Raw genomic sequence first — 27,422 nt, forward strand, 5'->3', positions numbered from 1 at the left:
TTTTATTTTGTTAAAAATTTCTTGGTTTGTTGCTATTCTGGTGCCGTGATGTGACATAACACTAATTCTTTCCATTTCATTTTCATAAACCTTTTACCCCTCTAAAATAGAAATGACTGGGCTGGGGCTATTGCAGTAAGGAAGTTTTGGTGGGAATTTGTTTTAAATCACAGAACAGCTTCAAACAAAATACACAGATTTTCCTCTTCACTGTAGTAAAGAAAAACCAGCAAGTAAGTTGTTGGGAGTCTGACATTTTGTAACATTTTAATGTTCTACTTTGCAGAGTTACTCTTGTTTAGAGGTAACTTTGTATAAGGCTCGGTATTTTGTCTTTCCCAAAATATATTTTGAAGTGTGTGTTCTTTTGTTGTTAATTTTTTGCTGTTTTTGCCAAGAACATCCAAGTGCTTGAGGCTGAGTGAGACCCATGTGTTTGGGATGTTTTTCACCTAGCCAAAAGTCTCTTTTCCCCCAGCTCAGTCACTGAATCAATATCTTGTTCCACTGACTAATGGACACTTCACATTAGTTCTAGACCATGGACTGAAGCTGCAAAGGCATTTTTGTGCCCGACTGCCACATGAAAAACAGGAATCACTGCCTCCACTGAGAACTGGCTGATTATTTTTCACCTTTTCAGCAAGCACTGCACTATCAGGTTGGATTCTTTCCACCTCTCATTCCCAGCCCCTCCCTGCAGAGGAAATACCATGAAATGTTTTCCCAGAGGAACATGTTTGATTTCACAGATACTGGATGTTGCCCACAGAGGCTCTTTTCCTCTCCATGCAAGGAATGGGGTGAACATGCCAAGGGGCATCAGATGTGCTTTACCCTATTTCCTGCCTGGAAACTGTGAAGGAACCAGGAAAGCTGTAGCCAGGAGGCCAAAGGGTTTTCCCACAGTGCAGGATCAAATCAGGATTGCTCCCAGGGAAGGTCCTTCACATGCTATGAGCCAGTAACCACTGAGATGGCAGGACAGGGAGGAGAGGGGTCTGTGCAGTGCTCAGTGTGAATAAAGAAAGAGGATTTAAACTGCTCAAGTTTCTATCATGGGAGTTTTGTTTCCTTTTTAGTTCTGATCAGGATATTTATGGCAAAGGCAGCAGGAACACTGTTTGCCTCTCATGAAGCTGTATTTCTCCTATACAGAGTGAACATGAGTAGTGCACCCCTGACTGCAGATTAAACAAGAGCTTCTCACACATCCCCTGCATTTTATGATAGTTGAATCCTGGCCTTTTCATTATGCTTATGTTCATCCTTACACCGACAGTTCCAATTTCCAGCCTTACAGCTGACCTCTGTATCTTTTCTTGACAATGTCAAATGAATAACTGCAACCAGAACCCCAATCCTAAAAAGATATACAAGTTGGTATGAGTAGCCTTGAGAAGGTTTCTAACCTTCCAACCTGCCTGCAAAGTTAGTAAAACTAATATGGTAACCCTGCCATGGTTATATTTCATGGATTTCAGCTATCTTTAATTCAAATTAACTGTCTCACAAGAATTAAAGTTTGGTAAAGAGCCCCACAGATAATTCTATTCAGCAGGAACACCTTTAGTGATCACTGTATCCATTTGATTGATTTCTCCCACTATATTGTATAACCCAATGTTTTCCCATACTGACTAATGAGTGATGCATTAATGGAATTACTATATAACCACAGATAAAGGAAGAAAGGAAAACCATTACTAAGAAACATGTGATACCATGAGTCTTAAAATACTCTTGAGATAGGTCTGCACTACTTGCTGGCTAAGAAACTGCTGAATCATGCCTTGAGACTCATACCAAAAATAGCATTGCATTTGGCAAAGCACACACAAGCTATTAACATTCCTTATTGTTCCAAACTGCTGATTAGCTGCTGGTCACAGAGCATGAAAAAGCATTCTCTTACCTTTTCTGTCTCCTTGAGAGAAAGAGGATAGCAAATATGTTTTCTCCTACAGTGATTCTCCCTTTCACAATACCAGCTTTTAACAGGAAGTTCCCAAACCTTTTCAAAGCATTCTGTGAGCTCTCTGCATTTAACACACCTCAGAACAGGTGTGCCTTCTTACCTAGAATTGATGGGTAGCAGATGTCACTCATCTCCCAGCTGTACTCCTCCCTGGTGAGACTGATTTTCTCAGTACATGATCCATAAGTTATTTCTTAGAACTAAGGGGAGAAAAGAACATTTCTTGGTCATTTAAAGACTGTATTAATATGAGGAAAGTGATTCTCTCTGAGATCTAGGAAAAAGTCACTGCTTAATGCCCTTAATGAGGAGGGAAAGGTTTTAAAAAGTTGAGTTGAAAAGCTCCAGCTGGAGTTAATTATGTTCTCTAAGAGGCTTTGTAATTACTGTGTTTCCTGGCCTTCAGCATCAGGCAGGTGAAAGGACAGACAAGAGCTGCCTTCTGAGCTTCTCTGTGTGCCTCATTACCTACTCCCTTGGAGTGGCCTGGAGTGCCAGAGCCCTAGGCTGAAGTCCTGGGTTTATCAGCAGCAAGGGTGCCATGCAGGCTGCTGGGCTGGACTTGGGCACTGTGTGAGGTGGCTGGACACCCCTCTCCCAGCAGCATGGGTGCCACCCTCTTTCCAGCCCCTGTGCCAGTGTGCAGGGCCTCTCACTCTGGCCCCCTTGTACCACAGCTGCTGCCAGCCTCACCCTGGCACTGCTAAGGACAGGAATAGAGATAAGGGAAGGAATAAGTCAGGTAGAGCAGCCTTTCATCAGAAGTGCCAGGGGACAGGCAATGCAAAATTGTAGAAGGAAGACTAAGAAGGGAAGAAATATTTTCTGAGTGTCAGAGTGCTACTTCCCACCTCTCTGGCTGACTTAACCTCTCCACAGTGGCCAACTGCCATCCATAGAGTATCTGACTATTTAAAACATCTTTTAACAAAAAGTGTATTACCCTTTACCCATCTGCTCTGTTACCTTTACTCAAGAGTTTGGGTCTCACACAAAGAAACATTCTCATGTCATTTTTAATACAAGAGGGGTAAGAAAAATGTCTGTGGTGCCACAGCAACTTGAAGCTGCAGCTCTTGCATTTTATCTGTAACTTACCTGTCATTATGTAAATTTTCTTACAAATAAAATCCATTTTTGAAAAGCAAAATAATCTCTAAGCAGGAATAGTGGGTGGCCCAGCTCCCCAGTCTCTGTGGAGGCAGTTCACTCAGAAAGCAGAGGGTGGTGTTTCCAGAGCTTCCTTTACTGAACTGTAACTTGTGGGAGGCTGGGCACATGGGGTCTGTGGAAGAGACAGGCTGAGTCAACTTGCTGCTTTAGCAAAGCTGCTGTGTTCACATAGCATAGGAGGTTATAGGTACTCTGTGCCACATATTTCTGCTATACAGAATGAACCCCCAACACATGATAATCACAGTTAACTTTGTGCCATGTATTTCTCACAAGTTCACGAGTAATTCAGTGAACTCTTCAGCACAAATCTAACTAGGTAATTCCTCTTGGTCTCTGCTTGATAGGCTGCTCTTTTTGCTGAAATCCCCAAGCATGTTTTGCTTCATGATCCTAGTCTTTTAGATTTCAACAGCTAGTAACTGAGACATTCAGAATCCAGAAATGGTGATCCCCTGCAGGCACTGAGCCTGAGACACAACCAACCAGTAACAATTAGCTTTCAGTCAGTGTCAGTAGGATGGTACACAATTCTCTCAGTCCACCTGACTTCAGAGGCAGCAGGAGGATCTAGAGGCAATTTACTGCAGGGGACTAAGTGATGCTTCAGACCAAGGGACCAGGGAAAGATGGGAATGTTCATGGAATAAACTGATGGTCTGAAGGGTGCAGAGATGTAAATGAATAAAAGACAGGTAACCTCATGAAACCAATAATCCTTAATCTGCAGCATGTCCTGTGTCACACACTCCTGCTGGGCTGCTGCACTTCCTTCTTCCTTTTATCACCCCAGGCTCCCATGCCTCTCTTTTTATCAGTCTTACTTTGCTTCTCTGTCAGAACTGTCTTGCTCACTTCAAACTAATGGTTGTACTTCATCCTCCAGGACTGGCTTACTTTCCCTGTCTTGTTGCTCTGTGACTGTAGCCAAACTTCTGGCATAATTTATTTAGCATGATGTAACTTAAGAATCACTGAGTCATCCTCAAGCACATCTAATAATGCCCTGTATCACTTCCTCAGGATGGTCTTGAGAAACTGGTCTTTTCCCTTTTTATTAACAGTGTCATTTGCAGAGGTAAGCAAAGCTAGCTGAATAAAAATGCACTGTAGGAATTGATACAGTACAATTGATACTGACTGAAGTGAGATATTTGTCACTATTTTATTGCTTAAACTTTTACTCAGTAACAATTTTCACAAGCAGCAATATATAATGACTAAATTATTTTTAATGTATCTAACAAGAAGCAGGAAAGCATGCCAATATCCTCCTATTCTGAAGTATTAGCAAGGAGGATTAGAATTGTAAATTTTGTTACTGATTCTGTCTTTTAATAAAGAGAATTAGAAGACCAAAATGGTAATAATAATTCTCTGAATATGTATTTTTGTTAATTCAGTACAACATTTGCTTGTTGTCCTCTCCCAATGTGAAGGTTCTTGGAATTTATAATAGTGTCTGGAGATCTTCACAGAATTACCTCAAGTAATGCTGAGGTATGATCCCAAGAAATGCTGCACACCGCAGGTGAACTACAGAAATAAAAGTTGCTGTTGCCTTGGCCACCATGCTTGGCACTAGGTCACAAGGGTAGTCCATGAAAACCACTGAGAACCCTGCTGGGTGCCCCTAGTTGGCTGCCCTCTTTATCCCTCTTTCCTGGTGTTAAATTTGTCAATGCATACAAAGCTATCTTCAGCAAATACATGACGCACTGGAAATGTACAGACTCAGAAACCAGCACCTATCCTGAACACACAGGCACAACCTCCATGGTGTGGAGCTCTGTGGATGTGGAGGAATGTGGCAAGGGTTGAGGAGAATGCTGACCTGTGCTTCAAATCCTTTGTGACATTTGAGACAATATGCCAGAAAGTGCTGAGGTTACGTGATCTTCCAGCACTTCTGTTTCCATGCTCTGATACTGATCTAATCTCTGTCCTCTGTGACCAAGTGGGAAATGCCAACTAGAAGCAGAGGCAACATGAAAAAGAAGTACAAAATCAGCCTGAAGTTACAGCTTTCTGTTGAACATCCAACTATCAGCCTTGGTCTCTTTGCCCTGTTCCATTTAGATAAGACAACATTTAGATTTTATCACAGCTAAGCAGATAAAATGAAACTGTACATTCCTATATAGCCCTGAACTTCAACTGGTAACCTGTATTAAAAATCCAAGTAAATAAGCCATGTTACCATTTGCTTACTGAAAATTTACTCTATGTTAGCAAAGCAGAACTGGATAAGAATTCATTATTTGTGGAGGGAGGACATACCTAAGCAATCCCCTTAAGAAAAGGGCAATCTCTCTTCTTTCCTAATCAGGTTGCCTTTGGTGTGAAACCAAAGACTAGGCCTCCTCAGGTCTGATTCTGCTATTCACAAATTCTGTTCCTCCTTGGGTCCATACAGTCACAAAGAAAATAAAGAAAATAGAGGAAACAAACAGTGGGAGAATAGTTTCTTTTCCCTCTTTTGGCTTAGATGAGCCTAATGACAAATTTAGGGGAAGGAATGAAAGGTGATGAGATGTATCGTGTTCTTTTGTAGCTACTGTGAATTTTGCATGGAGGCTGTTGGCAACTGCCAGCATCAGGCACCAATCAGAGCAAGAAAGAAAAGAAAACAAAAAAGCCAAAGCATGACTCTACTTCTTTGACAAATGAAAATCCTTGACAAAGCTATCCTTGGATAGTAAAGGCATTAAAATTACAGTTAAAGTTCCTTGATGGATGCAATACAAAAATGGCTTTAGAGTAAGATATAAGAGAAACACTGTCTTAAAATGAAGTAAATACAGGCTTCCCAACACATACAAAGTTTCTTTGTATTCCAGAGGGGGAAGAAACTTTTCAAAAGACATTCAGATGTCCTTATACAAAACCTTTCTCCCTGGAGAAGCATTTAATTTTTTTTCTTTTTTTACATTCCTTTGATGTGCATATACTACCAGTGCTATTTTTGCATTTCTCTCCAAGAGCTGTTTGTATTCCAAGTGCCTCGCTGTGTGCAGGGGCACACAGAGATTATGCTCAAGGTATCTGTGGAGTGCAAATTGTGAAATTTGCAGGGGGTTTGTGCAAAGCAGCTGTGTCTGTGCTTTGACAGCCACTAAGGAAGCCCCACAACCTGGATGGGCTGCTTGGTGTCTCTTTGCTCCCCAGCTGTGTCACAGTTTGCTCCCATCAGGCATGGCTAAACAATGCCAAGGTCAGTACAGGATGACAGGGAATAGTATATTGCAGTCAAGCAAATAAAGCCAAAACTGTCCCAAAGAATGGATTCTTTATCTTGATTGGTTATCTTTAGAAGATAAATGAACTGCAGCACACTTCATACTGTAAACAGTAACTTTGACTGGCCTTACTCCAATAGCAGCTGAACAAATATTTCTAACATGGACTTCTTCTCCTCCCTCTTTCCCAGCTGGACAGACCACATATTTGTACAACTCCCTGTCAGTGATTTGTACAACTCCCTTACATGTGATGTGGTCGGCCAGTGGAAGGAAGCTCACAGAAATTAAGGAATTCACACACTTTTTCAGCAGCCTGAGAACCAAGTTGGGCCTTTCTAGAAGCAGGCCCAGAAAATACACAGTCCCAATTCTCGAAGAGCTGCAGCTCTTACCTAAATCAGCAGGGTATCAACAGCTAAAGGAGCCCAAAGAAGGAGGCTGGACAGGAGATGTACACATTAAATACAGGCAGGCTCTGCACAGGAATATTATGTGAGCACTCTGAAAAACAGTGAAGATTTGCTGTATTAGTGCTTGTGGTAATTGTGAAGTTTTGACAGTACTAAAAAAATACCCTTAAATTCTTAAACAGGCCTCCCAAACATTTTACTAATCCTGCAGAACTACTTTTATTTGCAAATCCAGAAATTGCTTATGAGGTGAAGGTGAACAGTAAGACTAGTCCACTGCCTCAGCAGCAGTACTAGAGGAAACACTGAACTGAAAGGACTGTAGAAATACATCACATGCAATTGGAGAAAAACAAAGCTGGGAAAAAATCATACCAGCTCAGGATTGGAAACTCCACAACTGTTACAAGTATGCTGTAACCTGACTTGGCTAATGCTTGTCTTCTCAAGCAAGATTACACATTATTTCCATCCCCTTTTACACTGGCAGGTATGGTTGGCATTCACCTCAGTCTCTAAATGTCCTGAATTCTTTCACTCATTTCACAGAATTACAGAATGGGTACAGCTGGAAGGGACCCCTGAAAGTCACTTAGTCCAACCTCCTAGCTCAAGCCAGGTCCCCTAGAGTGCTTTGCTCAGCACTTCCTAGAGCTCTGACTGCAGCTGTTACACTGTTCTGGCTTCTCTTTGGTTATTATTGCTGTTCAAGACAGATACAAAGGAAAACTTGGATACAAGTCTCCATGTTTTCAGTTTCAAAGAGAACAGCATCCTGTATGATTCAACTAATGAAGCATGATCATTAGTTGCTACAGATGATCATTACATGCTACAGATCCCATTTCCATTTATTTTTTCACATTTACCTATGTTTTCTCTTTGTTATGCTATAACCTCACAATTACTTTCTACAATAGTGGATACCCATTCCCTACCCAGTATTTGGGGAGTCAGTTGGTTGTGCCTAAATATAGGGCCTTGCATTGAATTTCATCTTTTTTTTTTTCCTGGACTACTTCATCAGTTTGTTACAATGTGCTGTTGGCAATAGACGTAATGACATTTCACACAGGACATATTTTTACCCACTTTTTTCCAAGGACACAGAACTTGCTCAATCACACTGTTCTCTGCCACCTCCTTCACTTCCTGACAAACAGCTTTTGAACCACTCGGTTAATTCCATCCAAATATGATGAAAGAGAAAGGTCTCCAAGTTTGATTCAGCAGGTGGGCAGAGAAGCCTGGGACTGTTTGGGCTCCCCAAGGTCTTTGGCAGAGCACAGAGCCAGGCTGGGGCTGTTTGTCCTGTCAGCTGGTCCATCCCTCCCTCAGAGCTCTCACGGGCCCTGTGCACACGTGGCACTGCCCAGGATGGGAGCAAGGGCTCTGCTCTGCTCTGTGGCACTGCCCAGGATGGGAGCATGGGCTCTGCTCTGGGGCACCGCCCAGGATCAGGATGGGAGCACGGGCTCTGCTCTGTTCTGTGGCACTGCCCAGCATCAGGATGGGAGCACGGGCTCTGCTCTGTGGCACTGCCCAGGATCAGGATGGGAGCACAGTCTCTGCTCTGGGGCACTGCCCAGCATCAGGATGGGAGCACAGGCTCTGTTCTGTGGCACTGCCCAGGATCAGGATGGGAGCACGGGCTCTGCCCTGCCCATAGACCAGGGGAGGGGCAGCTCTGCAGGCCCACCTCCCTGTGGCAGGGACAGGATGACACAAGGCAGGGGCAGGAGCCACAGCTCCTGCAGCTGGCACGGGCCAAGGACACGCACAGGGAAACCCACACTGCGCTGGTGGTGCTGCTCAAGGCAGGACTCACCCTCAGACTCGAGTCTGGCAGCACTGGGATGAGGATATCCTGTTATGCTGTCTCCCTCCCTGCTGACATCAACAATGACTTACCATGAAAAAGTTGGGATATTTTCTGAGCCACTCTTTGCTGTTGTGGGTGGGGTTTTTTGATCTTAATGAGTTATGCTTAGATATCTACTGTACCTTCTCTTTCCCTTATCAGCCAAAGGAAGCGACTCCAGATTTTGTAAATGAAGTAACTTCCCTTACACTTTATACAAAGGATTAAGAACTCTTAACACTGCATGTATGAAAACAGATTGCTCCATCACCCTATACCAAGAGTAAAAAGCACACAGTTGCATGCTTCCCTTGTGACCACAAGGGAAATAAAGTTTAACTAGAAAGAAATATTGACCCACACAAGGACAAGCTGAAGTATTTGAAAAAGTATTATTGAGCAGCATGCACTTTGTCCATACTGCCTGCAAGCCCTTAAGCAAATATCCTTGTTCAGTTTTTTCTGCCCTTCAGAGGGGCAAAATTGTGTCTTCAAAAGCAGAAGCTAAAGGCATAGTCTTATTCCAGGAATAAAATACTTTTTATTACACCATGCAGTTAAAGCACTCACAAGCAGGAAAGAGAATGAGTAACTACAGAGGGCAAGTGAAAAAAGGACTACTACTCTAATACTTACTACTAACGTCTCTAGTACTGAGTACTTGAGAAAGACATGAATGCAGAGTACAGCACAATATGTTCCTGGAGAATCTGAAGTGGGCCAGCCTTAAGGCAGATAGAAAGGCATTACCACCTCCAGAGTGCTAGACTCAGAAAAGCTACACCACTAGTTGCACTCTTCCCTAGCAGAAACAGTCTTTACTCTGATTCCTAGGACATCCACCATATACTTTAAAGAAGCAAATACAGAAGGGACTGCAGTATTTTAAAATTACTTGATATGAACCTACTTTCTCCTTTGGAATTTCTGATTTAGATTTCTCACCAAAGAAACAAAACAGTTTAAAGCGAAGGGTCTGAGCTCACTCTTTTTCCTTTAGGAAGATTCAACTTCCATACCCCATTACCCATGCTCACTTTTTGAAAATGCTTTTGAAAACAAAAGCAGTTAAATATTTCAGAGGAGAAGAATACAGTACAGAATATACAATATACCTTGCCCTCCACAGGCAGGGCTGATATCTCAACTACCTGGTAAGCAAAGTAGTGCAACAAGCAAACAAACAGTGGTAGGTATCTCCTATCATTTTACCTTTAGTTGCTGAGCAGTGAATTCCTCAGGGGCTTCAAAACCTCAAAGCTGTGCAAAATGTTTACAGCTGAGTTTAAAAAAACAGTGAAACCATCAAACAGTACATTGTGAAGGGACTTCTTCTGTTTAAAGAAGTATATTCTTTACCTGTTAAGTACACAATATCATTCACAAATCTTTTTCTCTGTACTTTTATATCTACAGGGGTGGATATGTATACCTACATTTTCAAATCAGTATTCTAACACTTGTTCTTAATTTTAAGTGGCAGTGAAGAAGGCAAACAACCATAAAGGTCTGTTTCTAGGAAACTCTCAGTTCAAAGAGGAATCAGTAGAGAGAGCTCCTAGTGAACCAAGGCAACATCCTTGTCAAGGTTGATGCTTTGTGCAAACATACCCTAATGCACAAAGCCAGAATCAGTCCTATAGGAAACATTCTGGGTTTAGCATTGAAAATACTTGACTACTAAACCTTGACCACTCCTATCCCCAGAGCTCTCACCTACAGGTTGCTGCTACAGAAGGCCATAATCCCAAATTCAGTATGGTAAAGATACATGGCAAAGTAAAATAATTTGCTTTCTGTTGCTCAGCAGGCCAAGACACAAAACTGTTCTATTTCCAGTGCAAGATCCAGGCTGAGGCTGCAAGAGCTTCATCTCTTGTGTGTTAGCTTAGTACGGTGGATGGTAAATAAAAATCAATTCACCAAAGAGTAACAAGGTCATTGAAAGTTTTAACATTTGTTATTTGCATCCTCCTCAATGCTCTTTGTGCTTCATGGTAGTTCCAGCCCATCATACAAAATAGCTTTCTACACAGGATCCATGATAAGCGTAGCATACCCAGATACCCACAAACTGAAAAATACAGGACAAATAAGTTTTATGCAAATTTATTAATTAGCTTTAACAACAGTAATACATAAATCAATACTATGTCCAGCATAAGGTTGTATAATAAAATATTCTGGTAAGATTGATTTCTAGTGCGTACATTTTAAGGGCAGTTTTCATCCAATTTGGACCTTTTTTTTAAAAAAAATAAATAAATACAAGGCCAAAAATGCTTACTTAATGAAATCCTGCTAAGTAAGACTTCAGGCTCCGTACTGCTTCAAAGCACTACTGAGTACAGGTGTCAGCACACATCTTGGATTCACACACAAATGGGCTGTGCTCAAGCAGCATACAATTTTTTTGACATCCAATGCAGACCAATACACACAACTTTTCCAATTTAAACTTCCTTGTTTGTCTTCAAACTAGCATTCACTTTTCTATTTTAGGATTGTCTTGCCTTCCAGCTGTGATGTGCACATATGAATCCTAACCACATAGTGTTTACCCAAGACAAGGCTCCAGTCCTCTCCTAATAGTACTGCACTATCTAGTGGAACTATTTATGAAACAAATTGCTACTCAAATTAAACAAGACTAAATTGTTCTTGGAGAAAGAAAAAAAAAAAAAAAAGCCTTTGGAAACAGGCAGGAACATGGCATGCTCCCAGCTCTATTTGTCACATTTTTGGAGCTCTCTAGACTTCAGAAATACATCCTCTCTAGGATGGCTGGTGCTTATGCTACAGCATTACATTTTAGGCACCCTGGCTTCTGTGCACTGTAGACAGCACAAAAAAAAGCTGCATTTTCAGCTTTGTTTCCCTGATGGCCAATGAGTCCAAGATATACAGTGGCATTCAGATGTTTTTCAAAGTGCAGTATAGAGGCATTCACTGACATTTGGACTACCTTTATTTATATTTAACACTATTAAAATCTGGTCCCAATTTAAATTAGATACACATGAGAAAATATATTTGGCAAATCAGAGCTATTTTATTTATTAGTGTACTTATCATATACCACATAAAGCTATCCTTTGGACATATTTACTCTACAAATCTAGATAAGCTTGTTTTATTTGTCTTCTGACAAATTCTGCTGATGGCAAAATTCCCTTTTCCCTAAGTTAGACTCAGGATTGAGTCACAAATTTTAAACCTACTCTAAATTACATATTTTACTTTATTATATCAAAACAAAACCCTAATGCTTGGTCGAAGTATAAACACTTATAAACCTAGTGAAAACATCCCTGAGAAGCTTTCAGCAACATAGAGAAATTATTAGGTTTGGTCCATTAGAGGAGAAAAATCATTACATCCAGATATTGAAAACTATGGGCTACAAGTGCATTGGTTGTACATTGGATTCCCATTCATTCCATTTCACACCTCTCACAAAACAGTATATCTGAGACAAAAGCCACTAGAGGTTCTTTACATGCTTTGATGGATAATGTAATTGTTACAAAATGTGTGATGACTGGCCTAGATTCAGCCCTGGTGTAACGCCTTTAATTTCAATGGAGTTCACACACATTCCAGGCCTGAGTCTGGCAGCATATATGACCGTGAAGGACAGTACCTAAAATTAAAAAAACCCTTAAAAGTTACAGAGGATACTTTTCACAAGTTGCTGACATTATGTTTTCACATACTACTTGTTCTGCAAACAAACATTTTACCAATATTTAAATTTAGAAGTCAGACTGCCAAGCCATAGGAAAACTCAGAACACCACCAGGTTCAACTCTACTGAGAAAGCAAAGTGCGTAATTTCCACAAAAGTGCACGTAGGGTTAATGACTATGGAAGTACTGTGTTAGTACACATGCAGGGTAAAAAAAACCAAAACAAAACTAACAAAAAAGGCAAGAACTTCTTGAACAGAGGGGAGGTATCATTAACATAGCTCTAAAGTTGCTTTAGAGGGCCTCTCAATCCGTCATCTCATTGGTTTAGCAGTATTTTAGAACAAAGTCAAAATTCACATACACATCAGATAAATGCAAATAATCCACCTTTTGCATGAAATAGTAACTATTTTCAAATGCAATTGTTTTCAGAAACCCTAATAAAGCCTGATATATTGGAAAATTAACTAAAGCTGCTTGTACTCTGAGGCAAAAACTAAGTTAGCACTAGAATTTATCTTCCTGTACCAGTACTCCTGACCTTAGCACTTTCTGCTACATCAAACCCGAGCAAACCTGCCATTTGTAATTTAAAAGCCATGCTTTGTAATATTACATCAATAGCTTCTGCTAAATGAGGCTGCTTTACTCTAAGAAGTGCAACAAAAGTGTAATACAATATCTTGTACCTAACAGTATTCTAATTTGTAAGGAAACATGCAAAAAACCTGCAAAGGTGTTTCCATAAAGTTAAACCAAAACATAAAATACTATAAAGGTTTTGGGAAAAAAAAGATAAAATTGTTTATTAGAAGAATCAAGAAGGATCATAGGATATTGTGAGTGAGAAGGGACCCACAAGGACCATCAAAATCCAATGTTTAGAGAGGATGTTTACACCAGTTTAAGAATAAAGGTGAGCAGAACTGTTCATGGTAAAGGAATATTGGAGAAAAACTCCAAACAATCAAATACTGTATAAAAAGTTCTTGTGAAGTAACTAAAAAGGAAAGACCTCATTTTACTCAATGAACACAAGAATTATTCAGAATTCATGGTAAATTGAGTATGTATAACCACTTAACCACAGTATCACTGTAGGGGTCAGCCATGGAACTTGAACAGTATTTTTGTGATCAAACACCAGACTTGTGGGGAACCTTTGATACTGCAGCTGTCAAGATCCAGCCAGGCTGTCCTCTGCCAAACATGAAACCTTTACAGGGTCACTGTAAAACTAATTTTTTCTCTTGGGAAAGCTTCCCCAAAGAGCTAAGTTATGCATTCAACTCTAGAGAAACACCTCAAACAGGGTCATAAAAGGAAGTATATGTGTTTAACCATGGTATTTGTGAAACCAAGTTAGTAAAGAGAAGTGGATCCTTTCAGACAGTAGATGTGTTACCAGGTGGTGAACTGTCAGGGGCTGCTTTGGGATCAGGAGTGTGACAAACAAAAAGTTGTTTTCCCAAGCTTTTTTGAGCAAATCTGAAGTACATTATGTGGCCCATTGCAACAAAAGACACAGAAATAAGCACCAATAAGCCGAAAGCTTCAGGGTTTGGGGCCAAGATGACCATGATGAAGTGCAGCAAGTCAAGAAGATAATTCATGGAGTTTTGGACACCGTTTATGATGCCTCTTTCAGATTCTATGACGTTTTCTTGGAGTAACTGTGTGACAGTCAAATCAAAGGACCAAAGGCCTAGGGAGAGAGAAAACAATTATCCATACTGCTGGGCTTCCCATGGCAAACTCATCACGGGCACAATTCATCCTTCCAAGCACTCACTTCTGCCAAAAATGCACAGCATAAGATATCCTCTTGTTGACTAGAAATGATTTCACACTCACAGTCTAGAGCAATTAACTTTCCTTTTACAAAAAATGTCATGAAATAATACATAAATAAACTTGATACATGAAGTTGCCTGTCACATGCTGTTTCATCATGACTAAGGAGTCAATGTTTTACTCATCCTTTTCTTGTTTAAATAGCTGGCTTACAGCTATTTACAGTGTATTCATGCTAGGTGCAATCACTAAAGTTCTGCATTAAAAAAAAACCACAAACATCTTTTAAACTATGCAGAAGACACATTTCAAATGGGTGACATCAGCTTCCATATTGGTTTAGTCTGTTCATGACTCAGCTTTAGAAGCCTATCTTGCAAAAAACTTAATGCATGTGAATCAAGTATTTTATTCCTCCAGAATTCAGCAAAAACTGCAGAAATTGAGGATAATGATTCTACAGATGACCATTACTGTTCATTACATTTATATGTTAGACTGCCTATTCTGTTGACAGATACTAATATTATGCTAACCAGCAATACCCCAAAAACTTAAGCTGTCATCCAAATCAAAGCTCTCCTTCTAAATGCCAAGGCAATTTAAATAAATGGAATAATTTAGTAAACTCTGAAATGCAAAGGTTTTCACAGCAGATGTGTTGGGTGCTGTTTCCTAGTAACAAGTGGTTTCATTTGGTTGCGAACAAAAATAATTTAGAGATAAGCTTTCCAAAAAATATGTTACAATAATCTCCAAATGTGGTAACTTTTCTCCTATTAGTGACATAAAATATACATGGTGTTAGTACTGCAGTCTTCACCCTAGTGATACTCTTGCAGGATCATTTCATTTTTATGTGATGTATAATCAGCCAGCCCCAGAAACAAGATGTAACATTCCAATTGTTGCCTCTAAAGTTCTACTTAGTTGACAGGCACTGTAACTAACTTTTAGAATTAAAAGTAGATGTTAAACCAAATTGCAGAAACGTAATACTTACCAACTCTAGCAGCAATGACTCCTGCAAACAGGAGACTAACAGAGATTAAAGGCACAGGCTCAGGACTCATCTCTGGGTCACTGTTAGCAGGAGCAATAGACCCGTTTACCAAGTTGGGCATTCCAGTTGCAAAAATCCTTTCAGGTTCTGGAGATGCTATAGTAGGCAATGGCTCATTTTCAAACAGCCTGGCACTGATGTCAGCAAATGGAGAAACAGTCAGATCCATAGGACTTCCAGGCATAAATACAGAGACGACACATAAGATCAGACAAGCAAGCTGAGCGACTCCAGAAATAAGGCCCGTGCGAACGAGGCCGCATTTGCGCCGAAGCCAAGGGAAAGCTACTGTTCCCATGATTCCAGTGACTGCTGAGGCACCCATGAGGAGGCTTAGCACAGAGCCACTCAGCCCCTGAGTGTATGCATAGCCTGTAGTGATACAATCGAATCCCAGAACAGTCATATAGAGAAATGCAAGGCCCATGCCTGCAAGGAACACCGGCTGGTTGTAGTACGCAACCCATCCGTCCCGGAAGGTTATGAAAGGTTCGGCAATCCGGGCAGCGCAGCCGACTTCCTTCTCCTGCTGGGGCTCAAAGCCAGCTACATCTTTCTCAATAATTAGCTGCACTCCTTCAGCAGGTTTCATGTCACTCTCTGTAAACAGAAATGGAGCTGTCAGATACACTCCTGCCTGCAAAATGCACAGTGTAAAGCAACAGATGATTGTTTGCCAGAAGTTCACTACTGCAGAAGCGCATCAGTCAAGCTCCACTGCCAAGCTTTCTCTTAATTACCTAAACTAAAATCATTTAAAGCCTTCTAAAATCCTATCTGGGGAGTAAGATCAAGAACAGTTTATCCCTATCAGTTTAATTAATTAAACAGTGATAGGAAAAAGCACTGCCTGCTTCTAGACAAGAATGCCCCAGCTCCACAGAGAAATTATTTGTTTAATGAATGCCAGTGTCAGTTGGCATTTTAACACAGCTTTGTATGCTTAAAAGCACTGAATGAAAAAAAAAGGCATACTTAAACATCTGTCAGTATCTCATGTCAAGGCTGAAGCCTATCCAGAGTCAAGAGCTTTCAAAGCTTGACTTAAAAAGAAAGAAACAACAAACCAAAAACCTATGCATTTCTACAATTCCATTCTCACTGTACTGAAGGAAAAAGGCACTTCCACTGATCATAAACAAAAATCCAAAAACTCACAGCACTATTTACACTACTAAGGAGGACAAATTCCACAATTGTCTGGATACCTGAGCAGTGCTTTTACGCTATAAAGTTCAAAACTAACTCCACATACAGCAAGTGAGACACATGAAGTACTTCAACTTTTAAAAACACAAGTCTTCTAATGAAATCAGAATATTACAACAGCAAAGATTGAAGCATTTAGCAAATGTCAATAGGTAGGAAATGCTTACTATTCTCCAGAAGTATTAAAAAGCCAAAGCTTTGGAGCCTTCTACACTCTCTTGTTCTCTAATACTCAACTGCCACCAGTCAGGTCCAACAGCTTACTGGACCAGCTGTTACCACCATGGATGGCTGGGAAGATAGATCTCTTCAGTAGTTTTAGTAGCAGCTTTTTAACGCACCATATATTGAAACAAGATTGTTAGTTAGCATTTAAACAAAACTCAGGAATTCTTCATATTTCAAAAAAAGCAATAACAAAAGACAAAAACCCACCACCTATGTTACAGCTGGGGGCCATAACATGAGCTTTCAGTAGTGTTATATACTGCTACCTTAAAAATGGGGAAACACTTAAGTTTAGCATTTCAGGATCTGACATTTCTACTACTTCACAATAAAAAGTCTGCTTCTGAATTTAAATTTCTGATATTGAGTCTATCTAAAGTAACTTTAGTATCAATTTCAGTGTTACTTGTAGTAACAGCCATAGTCACCAACACTGCAAATCCCACTTGTACTGCTTGGCCAAGGAAGCAGAGCTGAAGGCCAAAAAAGTTTATTTTTTTTCCTCCACCATTTCCTGCAGCATGTAAAAATCATTAAGTCATGCCAGAATAGAAGTATGACCATCTATTCTAGAACCTCCTGAAAGCCTGTCAGTGCTATGTGTAAGCAAGCAGAGATGAGTTAGCAAGGAATAGTCTTACAGAGGCTGTAAACACTACAGAACCAAGGGCCTGGTCCAGCTTATTGATGGGTAGGAGTATTCCTAATGATCAGCCTGAAGTTACAAGGCACACTTGTTCTAAGGGGTTAACAAAGAGAAGACAATTCATTCTGTGGCTGCATTTTATGAAATTATTTTATGAAAAAGCTGCACAAAGTAGTGTTGCTTTGATTAGAGTCTCTAGTATCTATACCCAAAACCTGAAATCTCCAAGCTAGGAGTAGAAAGCTATTTAGCCTCAAAGCAGTGCCTGTGGAAGACAAAAGTCAACACTTGGCTTGACTGATGCAATGAATATACAGTGAATTTGAGTAGTTACATTTCAGTGTTTTCAATACCTTTCTTTACATTCAGCTGTTTCAGTTCCGATGCTTCAACTTTTGCAGATTTGTGAGCCAGAGTAGGGGTTTTCTGGTAAACCTTGCAGAGCAGCAGATATTCCACACACATGGACATCAGGTTCCAGCCAGAAATGAATCCACAGCCAATCATGGGGGAGCCAAATGTCATTATCTGACCAACAGCCATTGGGGCCAAGATATTGGTCAGCTGATCAATTCTTCTTATTGCGGCATTCATATCTGTCAGAAATTATTTGATGATGAAATGACTGGTGAACACTTACAGTGAAATATTCATTGACATATTTGTGAATTGCACATGTATAAAGGTAAAGCTACAAGCCTTGCTCCAACTGTAACTGGCTCCAGAGGTAACCAGAGGCACCTTCAGACTGCTTCAAGATTTAAGTTCACTGCAATCAACCAAGGTGCTTGTAAGCCAAAACACAACTCCTGTCAGTTTTGCCTGCATGAGGTCTTCCAGGTTCAGCATGCTGGGCTCACAGTGGCACATTCATCATGAGATGACATCACTTTTACACAGCACTGACACTGTAGACTCTGAGCTCTAGCCCTGTAACACTCAAACCTAGCATGCACAGCTCCAGGAATCTCAGAAGGTGGAATTGTTTCTTGGGAAGATAGATTACTATCTCCCAACACTGGAACACTGTATTCTTAGCCTCCTTCATTCACTTCTAATAACTGGTGGCCAAAGAACCACTGTGATAGCAGCAGAACTTTGAAATGGCTTTTACATTTCCTTGTTAAATCACATTGGTTGATGGCAGTTGTAGGCATCCTTAGATCTTACTGAGCAAAGTCCTCACTCCTTACTGGTCCTTTGATGTTTACAGTCAAAATAAGCAACCTATTCTCAGCACAAATGCATCTTTCATTTGCTGCTAGGGAATGCCTCACCCTCAATCTTATCTGCCTTACTGTCATTAAGCTGTCTGGGTTCCAGCAAGTTTCCAATTAATAGTGCCATTCTTCCACTCCTACAAATTGCTAGACAGTGGTTTCACACATGAAGCCCCTTTTAGAGTCCTACTGTAAAACTAGAGCTTGTGAAGGCCAAGTGAAATTCTACATCAGTGTGAAGCTGCTTTATTGAATCTGTAGAAAATTAGTCCTTATCATTCAAAGAAACATTTGGGTTACTCTATTTTAAAGTAAATTCAATGTTAACCTAGTTAACCCTCAGTCAAACAGTCAAGTGAGATACTTGCATAGTATTTGGCTCTAAAAATTCCAACCAACTAACCTTTGTTTTTTGAATTGAGTTATAATTCCACTCAGAAAAGGTACAAAGAGTGAGCAGAAAAACTAATCAAGGGCAACAAAGGAGAAGTTAAGGTAATTTTTTATTTCCCTACTCCACTAACTTGCATTACTAAGATTTCTCTTTGAGGAAAGGTAACAATGCAGAGATGGACAACAGTATTTTCTGCAAAGTCAGGGTCAGCACTTACTTTTAATTATTTTTTTCTTTTACATTAAGGAGTTTCAATAGTTTCCAGATTACATAATGGTTAAACAGAAAACAAGCCTGTTCAGTCTGGAAGGGATGTCTCAGATACATCTGTTGAACTAAGGTGCTTAATCCAGTGATTGTTCTCATTCTCAATCAAGTCATAAGAGAATTCACAGTAATCTCTTGCCTGATTTCTCAGTACAAAATATAAGTGGTCATACAATTGTGCCTGAGCTCATGAAGCAGTAAGGAGGAAGGACTGACTCCCAGGATGCAGTTCTCTGCAGGTGTGGTCTGTGATTTATCTCATGTGTTATGTGGGACAGGGATGGGGGAGATGATTTGCTGAGTAAGATCTGACACAACAAGAAAAGTTTTAATAGTTCTCATTAACTTAAGACTTTTACAGATAGCTGCTATTTTTCTACCTGTGACTCACATATGTAAAGAAAGTTCACCTGTATTACTGCTCTACAAAAGGCATGACCTAGAAAGGCACTGCAAGGTCAAAATAAAAGATTAAGGAAGATAATTTGTAGACTGGGAAATAAAAGTATGACACTTTTAATTCACCTAAGAATTAACCTTTCCTGGGATGAAATTCCTTCATTGGAGATAAGCATCAAGTAAAAATCTGGAATACAGGATTGAAATTTCCAAAAGGACTCTGAACTCTATGGGCAATTCAGGCAGCTTTATACAAAATTAGAGTCCAGAAGCTGAAATGCTGTCTAAGCCTGAAGGTATCTAAACTATAGAGGTGAGCTATAGAGGTCTGGGTAATGTTAAACTGCTCTGTGCCTTGTTTGCAGCTCAGTATCAGTTCCTCTATCTGAGAAGGCTTAAGTCCCCTTATGGGGTTGATTCAGAGTCTATAGAGCCTGGCCAAATTCATCACAAAAAATGCTGCTTCATTACAATCAGAGGAGCAGCACAGCCAAAGATTGCTGTACACCCTTTGATGCAATTTGTATTGTGCAGCCTTGGTGAGTCCCAGTCTCTCACATCCAAGAAGTCTCAAAACTACCAAGGATATAGGATATAAATGGGAATTAATTCTCTCTCCTAGTAGTATCAATGTCACTGTGCAAGTGCAGGGCACAGGGAGAGAAGCAAACAATCTTTTGCCTAGAAAGTATTTCATCTGTAGTCTATGCTCAAAAGTACCCAATGTCAAAGGAAAGCAGAGCTTCCAATTCTAGCTGAAGGGAAGTTCACAGCTCTGAGTTAGATATCTAATGCTAGAGAAATGCAAGGTTTTAAATGTGCCTGCATGCACAGTATTACCTACTGGCAATTCCCTAATATACCTACTTAACTGTTCTGGACTTCATTTTCATGCATCTTTCTTTGATCCCTATGAGAGGAGCCCAGTTACGCAAGAGTGCTCGGTTTCATTCCAAGGACCTAAAAATAAAGTATTGCAACACTTGGCTTGTTCAGCAAGACTAGTTTTCCTAACAGAGCAGCAACAGGACTAAGAGGAGGGCAAAACAAGTTTGGGAATACCTAACTGAATTGTAATCACAACAGTAATTTGTGATCTTGGTAGCTGTAGTCCAGAGCAAGGAAGAGCAAAATAAAGGCTGCCCGTTTACTTGATTTTTTTCATAATATCTGGAATTCAAAGATGCACTGATCTCTGTAAAACTCTAGTCTTAAAACAAAAATAAAATCAAGCTTGGAAAGTAAGACATGCAAGGTATTATAAAGGCAATATATTTCACCTGCCAGTTTGCTTCTGTCTTCCCCTGCAACCACAACAATCCAGTCCCTCTGAATTGTGATCGCTGTGGCAGTGCTGGCCAAATTGGCAATATTTGCTATTGTGATAACCAGGATATAGCACAATGTCTAGAGAGATGAGGGGAAAGAGTACGTGAGAAAACTGATGGACATCTCCACTTTCTACACAAGCAGAAAAGACTTTTATATTTGATTCCATACATTTCAGCATTATTCTTCACACAAAACAAGATCAAATCTACAATTCCTAGCAGAAAACAATCATCATATCTGTTTACCTAACAAGTACAGTTTCATTTGCCAGTTTTGGCTCCCAGAAATGTCTGTACAGATTAAAGAATTAAAGATTAAGATAAAAATTCATCCATCTCCCATGCTTCCTAAAGTTTCTTCATAAACTAATTTCTTATTAACAAGTTGAAGCACTCACAAGAAGCCATCCATGGTATAATGTCAAGAGCTGTGTCTTAAACAAGAAGATAATCATCAGGATAACACCACACAGGATGACAGATGAATTCTGCACAACCAAGGATGTCTGGGCCACTGTTTTAAACCAAACAGAGAGCAACAGTTATGAACATAAGAATGAGCTAACTATAGCCTTACGGTGGACATAATTAAGGAACACACACAGATTTATTAAATAGCTTTGTTTTCCTAGTCTCCCTCAAAAGATAAGTGGCAAAAGTATACTTTATAGTAGACTCTGAATCTTCCATTGTCTTAGAAAAACAAACTAATGTCTATTGTAACTTTGTAGCTCCTGATTTACACTCAATGTAGGTCTTCTCTCAAAGTCCCTGTTTCAAGTAGTAAAAACCTAGCTCAAGCCTCTGAAATTCATCTTCAACCTACCATGGAAAAAATACTATTTTGAAAATTTTTGGAAAGCAAAAATTCATTTGAAGAACTTGATCCTATTTTATTTGTAAAACAGACTACAGTGTATATGCAAAATGCACAATGCAAACACATTGTGTTTACACTTAAGTGAAAGATGTTTGTATCCAGATAAAAGACAACAAAAATACAGGTGTATATTAGTGTTTTAACGTAAACAGAATTTGGTCTGTAGCCCTTAAAGTTACATATATTTTACCTTTTGTGTTTCCATACACCTCTACACATCACATGGATTTGGCCTGAGTAACAAACACATGACTTAAAAATGTTTTCCTCTTGTCTTTGAGAGTATCTCTGTGTAACCATCACCACTCTGAAACCATCTGCCCTTCTTAGATGAGCAAGCCTCATTCTCATATAACTGCCAGCTTCACCTTTTAAACATGAATTTGGAAGGTAAATAACCTGCTCAAGGCATCTAACCTTTGAGCCTGGAGTTCTTGTCCACCCAGTCTCCAATAAGGGCTCCCAGGAGAAGAACTGATCCCGCCACAACCAGGCCATAGACCGCAGTCAGGAGCAAGCTGTTGCCGTAAAGTTCAACCAGGAACACAGACACGGCAAAATGCCACATCCGATCTCCCTTGAAGGGGAAGAGAACATACACAACATTACTGGTTGCTCTTTACAGGTACACAGGTTCAATGGTTTACTAAAGCTCTGCCAAAAGCCTGGACTAAAATAGAGGTTTGTTACATGCACAGAGGTGCTGTGGGGTTTTTGTGGTTGTTGGTTTCTTAGGAGTTTGTTGATTAATACATCCTGTCACCATTGATTTTATCCCAGTGTCATTAAGATCATCTATCCTAATCAAGTGGATCATTACAGCTTGTAATACCACAAATCCAAAAATCCCAGATATTTTCTATTAGTATATTACTGGACAAAGTCTGTCACCAGACACATCCAACAAACCTCAAAAAGCTTACACAAATTCTCCGGCACAGATCAAATATTAACAACAGATTTACCATCACTATTTAAATAACTTTTCAAGGCAGCAATTTGCTCTTAGATGATCAAAGCTTAACTGCTGCTTTATAACACAAGAGTGAGTCAAGTGGAAACAAGTCATCATACAACTCAGGATAGATATAGGTAAATGTTAACTGAAGTTTCTAAAATCAATGGACTTGAGCTGTTTTTAGTGTTCAGCACTGGCATATTACCCAGAGGAGGTAGAATAGCATAGCTCATTTAACCTGTTGTAAACTCACTGCTAGTTCAGCCTATTGCTAATTTAACCCAGTGCTTAAAAAAAACCACATTCATGTCCTGATAATCACTTGCTACACATACAAAAAGGACCCCCAAATTGTTAAAACACATCCAAGTGAAGTCATTTTCATTCTATTCAAAACATTCTCAGGTTTGCTAATAAATACATGGAGGTATTTTTGTCACATCTCATTTCACTTTTGAACATATTGCAGAAATACATGACAGAAAAATCCTTTGTGTAATCAGTAAAAAAAAAGATGAATAGAAATCATTCATACCATTCTAAGGCACACAGGTTGTTTAATAAGGGTCTCTAACATTAGTCTCCTACAAACCAAACATGAAACTGTTTTCTTCTGTTGCCTTATCTTAAATAAATAGTTGCTATGTGATACAGCAAAGAGTGCAAATTTCTAAAGACCTCAAATATTCGGAAGGGCTGGGGGAGGTGTAACATAAAAGAACTTTTAAAAATCAAAGCCAGCCAAATCTAACCATGTAACACAGCAATCAAAAGCTACATAAAAAGCATACTATTTGGAGGGTCAAAATAATTGCAAAGTGTGATTAGCCCACAGTATAGTACAGACACAAAAAGCACTTGCCTCTTAATGTTATTTGAGTTCACTGGAGTTTTCTGCAAACATTGTAACATGTAAACTTTGATACTTGTTTCCTTAAACACAGGTTGAAAAAAATTACACTCCAATCATGGGAAGAGAAATTCCATCTTTCCAAATAAACCCCAGGGTATTTTGTACGCTTTTTTAAACTAAATTGACAAGTGTTACTATAAGCATGATCATCTTGTGTCTCCTCATATATTATAAACCATTTTTCACTCAAGAGACACCTAAAGACTTCTGTAAATATGTTCCGCTTAACATTCCATGGCTAGTTAGCAGACATACATAGAAAATATCCTAGCAATGAATCCACAGGCATATCATTTCCCAATTCCAGCTTTCACTTAAATTTAATATGACCTCCTGAGATGGTACTTTATAGAATTTCACTTAAAACACATGCAGGTGAATTAACCCGGATAACTGTTTATTGAGCTAGGAAAATGATCAAAAAAACCTTTCATACTAATTTTGGGTTTTTTCTTTATGCATAGATGTTCCAGACAAAATGAAAAAGGCACTTTCAAAAAGAAATCTAAGCACGTGCAAGTCAGTGCCAGTCACTACTGTCAGAGTAAAAAAAACCTGAATTTCACTTCAAACTCGCAGAAAGGTTCTTTTGACTCCTGTTTTGCTGCACACTTATCTGAGAGCCTGTGAACACTGTTCAACTTTATCCAACACATTTACCCAGAGTATTTTGATCAGGTCAACCCACAGAGAAGATTTTTGGGGAAACCACAGATGTTACAACCAGAAAGTATGATTTTCTTTCAAGAATTAAAAACCATAAAAAATAAGCAAAGATAAAGAAGAACAATATTAGTGGATTGCAGAGCTTTGTAGCAGGTATGTTATTTCAAGCTAAGAGCTATTGAAATTTGAACAGCAAATATTCTTTAGAGAAACAGACAGATCATTACATACACTTAGTCCCACCTTCAAATGTGCCTTTTTGAGAACTTTTAAATAGCTACAGCTGTTCAGCATCACTATCCTTTTAAAGACAGCTCCTCCCCTTCTGTAATTATAATTACCCTTATACTGAATGTATACAATCCATGTCAGAACTGAAGCCAACAAGTTGAGGAATAGCCAGGCCACACCTACTGCCAGCCTCCTGAGGGGCACAGATAAGGCTGGAAGTCGGAATCAGCTGATCTCCAGGAAAACATTAGGCCTGACACCAAGAAGGTGAACCCAGTTCCATGCTGTTCCTTTACTGCTGAGGGACAGACACCAACAGCATAAGGTCTGGGACCCCAGTGCAGCATTGCTGGCCAGCCCATTAAGATCCCTGAGGCCAGGCACACATTCAAACACTTGACTGAGCAAGGGCCCAACGGAGTCTGGACTTTGTTCAAGTCTGAACACTTCTGGAGATGTGACATGTTTAATCATTTACAACTTCTCTTGGGATTTGGGAATGGCATAGTAACACAAAAACCTAATCAGCTCTCTCAACAACAGCAAAACCCCGTTTCTCTTGAGTTTTGCATTGTGGACAGAGCCATTCTAAAACAAAGATGATCTATTACTTGGTGTTCTGAAGAGTCAGGTATTTGTTTACTGTTTCTGGTAGCAAAAACTTTCACACTACAGGAACACCAAAGCTTAGGAGATACAAAAGGTGAAGTCCTGCACCCAGTTCTGTCAAAACAAGCTATTGCAGAATAACTTCTGTTGTTTGAGCAGATTTGGTTAGGGGTGTTTTGAGTCAAGATTTTCAGCACAAAACCCACCAGGACCTGACCAGGTTATATTAATATTGCTAAACAGACATCTTGTAGTCTATCACTTGTTACTGTGCACAAGATTGTTTTCTAACTCTGCTTTGCCACCTTTACTCAGGGACTCAGAACAAGCCCACCACAGAGCTGGGAAGCACTGGCCACAAAGGAGTAAGCAGGGTTGGCCAAATTGCCAGTGAGACACTTCGTGGGCATGACTGACAAAAACTGTGGCAGGAAGTAAGTCTTGACTTCTGAAGGAGCTGTGTGGCTCGCTGCTTTTTAATATTAACAACTGCCAAAATATTGCATTTGTTTAAACAAACATTTGATACCACTAAAGACTGTTTTCATTAAGAGAAACATCAGTACGACCTTTCAGGTTAGCGAAAGCAAGAAGCTCCAGAGTCAGGCATGCGCTGTTGTAACTGGAGATCAGCCATTTGTTCAACACATACATCAAACCAATCCAAATGTTCCAAGACCAGACCAAAACACAGAACAAAGAAAATGAGGGGAAACCTTCCATTTATTTTTGAACCAAGCCATTGTATGGAGACTTAAGATTGTGTTAAAATACACACATATTCTTAATTTTATTCTGTGGAACAGAATCAGACTGTCTATTATTAGTGCATATCTTAAGGTAGCTATTTTTTTTTAAGTATTCTTCAAGTGAGTAAAAGCTGGTATAGTAAGTTATATTAGCACAAAAGGAAATAATTTCAAGAGGCAAGCGATTTAAAAGAGGACAACTCCTGATGCTGTCAACCAGTTAGCTCATGAGTGGCAGTATTGAGTCCATTGTAAACACTGAGCAATTCACATTAGTAAACATGAGTCCTTTCCATATAACGCTGCAATGGGCTGTCTCTCATTCTGCCCCTCTATAAAGAGTCTCACTGGTTCTACAGTTTTTTAAAAACATTAAAAGGTACAGAACCAATCCTTCCAAAAATTGACCACTGCACTACTCTGCACTATAACTACACCTCCTGTAAGATATCTTGCAAAGATTATGAAGACTTTTAACAGCAAAGTGTTGTAACAAGACCTCTACGGTGGTGTGCTAATTTGTGAAGATGTTTGGAAAGCACCAATAAAGCTCAGGTAAATCATAGCCAGATTAATAAAATCCTACTTCTACCAGGGCAGTATTTTACTTACCCAAGTGGACAGTGCATGTCCAAGATAAAGAAGAAACTTTGCAGACGTAAAATAGGCAATCACAGATCCTAAATGAGAAATAAGAAACAGATGCTAAAGCAAATGCGGGCACATCCACCGCATTTCGGTACAGCAGGCACAGCTCGCTGCCGTGGACACCGTTCTGCGAGCGGAGGCGCCACCGGGACACGGCGCGATTTGGTGCCCCCCACCCGCGGGCAGCCCCGCCCGGTCACCCGCGCCCGGAACCGCTCGGGGCCGGTCCGTCCGCACTGACCGCCGCGCCGCCGGCCCTCCGGCTCCGCTGCCCGCGCCATGCCGGCCCGCTCCGCCGCTGCCGAGAGAAGGGGGGGGGACACGCGGCTTCGCTCCGTGTTGCCTTCCCCGACTTAGCTAGCACTGTAGCTGAAGTCGGAAAGCCTTGGCCTTATGCGCCGCGGGCGGCGGGGACGCTCCGCCGCGGAGGGGCCGAGCGCCGCTCGACGCCCGGCTCGAAGCTCTGGGCTGCCCAAAGCCGACGCTTTTGGCTGGGAATCGGCGGCGCAGCGCCTTTTGTAGCGGCCGCGGCACCGCCCCCGCCCGGCCCGGCCCGCCCCGGGGGCGGCCCCAGCCCCGGCACCGCCAGAGCCCGGCGGAGCAGGAGGGGCGCCCCGAGCGGCTCCGGGGGGCAGCGCCCGGTGCTGAGCCTCGGCTCCGGGCACCGCGGCTGGCACCCCGGCAACCATGAGCACCTTAGTGCTGCCTCTGCCGCGGCTCTCTGCTGTTCCCTTTTTGTTTTCTGGCATCTTAAAAAACGTGACGTCCTTGAATATGCAGATTCAAGAAGCTGGGGTTGTAAGAGAAGCGCCAATTACCTCAAGCCTGTGGTTGAAACGCTGCAAAGGACAGTGTTGTCAA

At 40.6% G+C, this 27,422-nt stretch overlaps 1 protein-coding gene across 2 annotated transcripts; it reads right to left on the reverse strand.

The window, feature by feature from the left end:
* Positions 1–10,757: 10,757 nt before the first annotated feature.
* SLC40A1 (solute carrier family 40 member 1) lies at positions 10,758–27,066 on the reverse strand. Of its 2 annotated transcripts, XM_071434468.1 has the most exons (8): positions 26,803–27,065; positions 26,526–26,593; positions 22,205–22,364; positions 21,306–21,421; positions 20,857–20,983; positions 17,650–17,892; positions 15,154–15,813; positions 10,758–14,061 (listed from the first exon to the last, which is right to left on the reverse strand). In XM_071434468.1, exons 1-8 carry the CDS (start codon positions 26,840–26,842, stop codon positions 13,742–13,744), a joined length of 1,734 nt encoding a protein of 577 aa, XP_071290569.1. In that variant the 5' UTR covers positions 26,843–27,065; the 3' UTR covers positions 10,758–13,741. The 2 variants fall into 2 exon arrangements, with proteins under 2 accessions (XP_071290569.1, XP_071290570.1); XM_071434469.1 differs by lacking the exons at positions 20,857–20,983; positions 21,306–21,421 and having other exon boundaries at positions 26,803–27,066.
* Between the last annotated feature and the right edge of the window lie 356 nt (positions 27,067–27,422).

Source organism: Agelaius tricolor, unplaced genomic scaffold, assembly GCF_023055355.1.
Source record: "Agelaius tricolor isolate 1412-34295 unplaced genomic scaffold, bAgeTri1.0.p SCAF_10, whole genome shotgun sequence".
NCBI classification, from domain to species: Eukaryota; Metazoa; Chordata; class Aves; order Passeriformes; family Icteridae; genus Agelaius; species Agelaius tricolor.

Excerpts from the sequence above, each read along its gene's own strand:
- SLC40A1 (XM_071434468.1), bottom strand. The coding sequence starts at position 26,842 with ATGGCGCGGGCAGCGGAGCCGGAGGGCCGGCGGCGCGGCG. Across the intron at positions 22,365-26,525 it reads GACATGCACTGTCCACTTGG|GGAGATCGGATGTGGCATTT; the intron begins GTAAGTAAAATA and ends TTCCCCTTCAAG. Across the intron at positions 21,422-22,204 it reads CAAGAACTCCAGGCTCAAAG|TGGCCCAGACATCCTTGGTT; the intron begins GTTAGATGCCTT and ends GGTTTAAAACAG.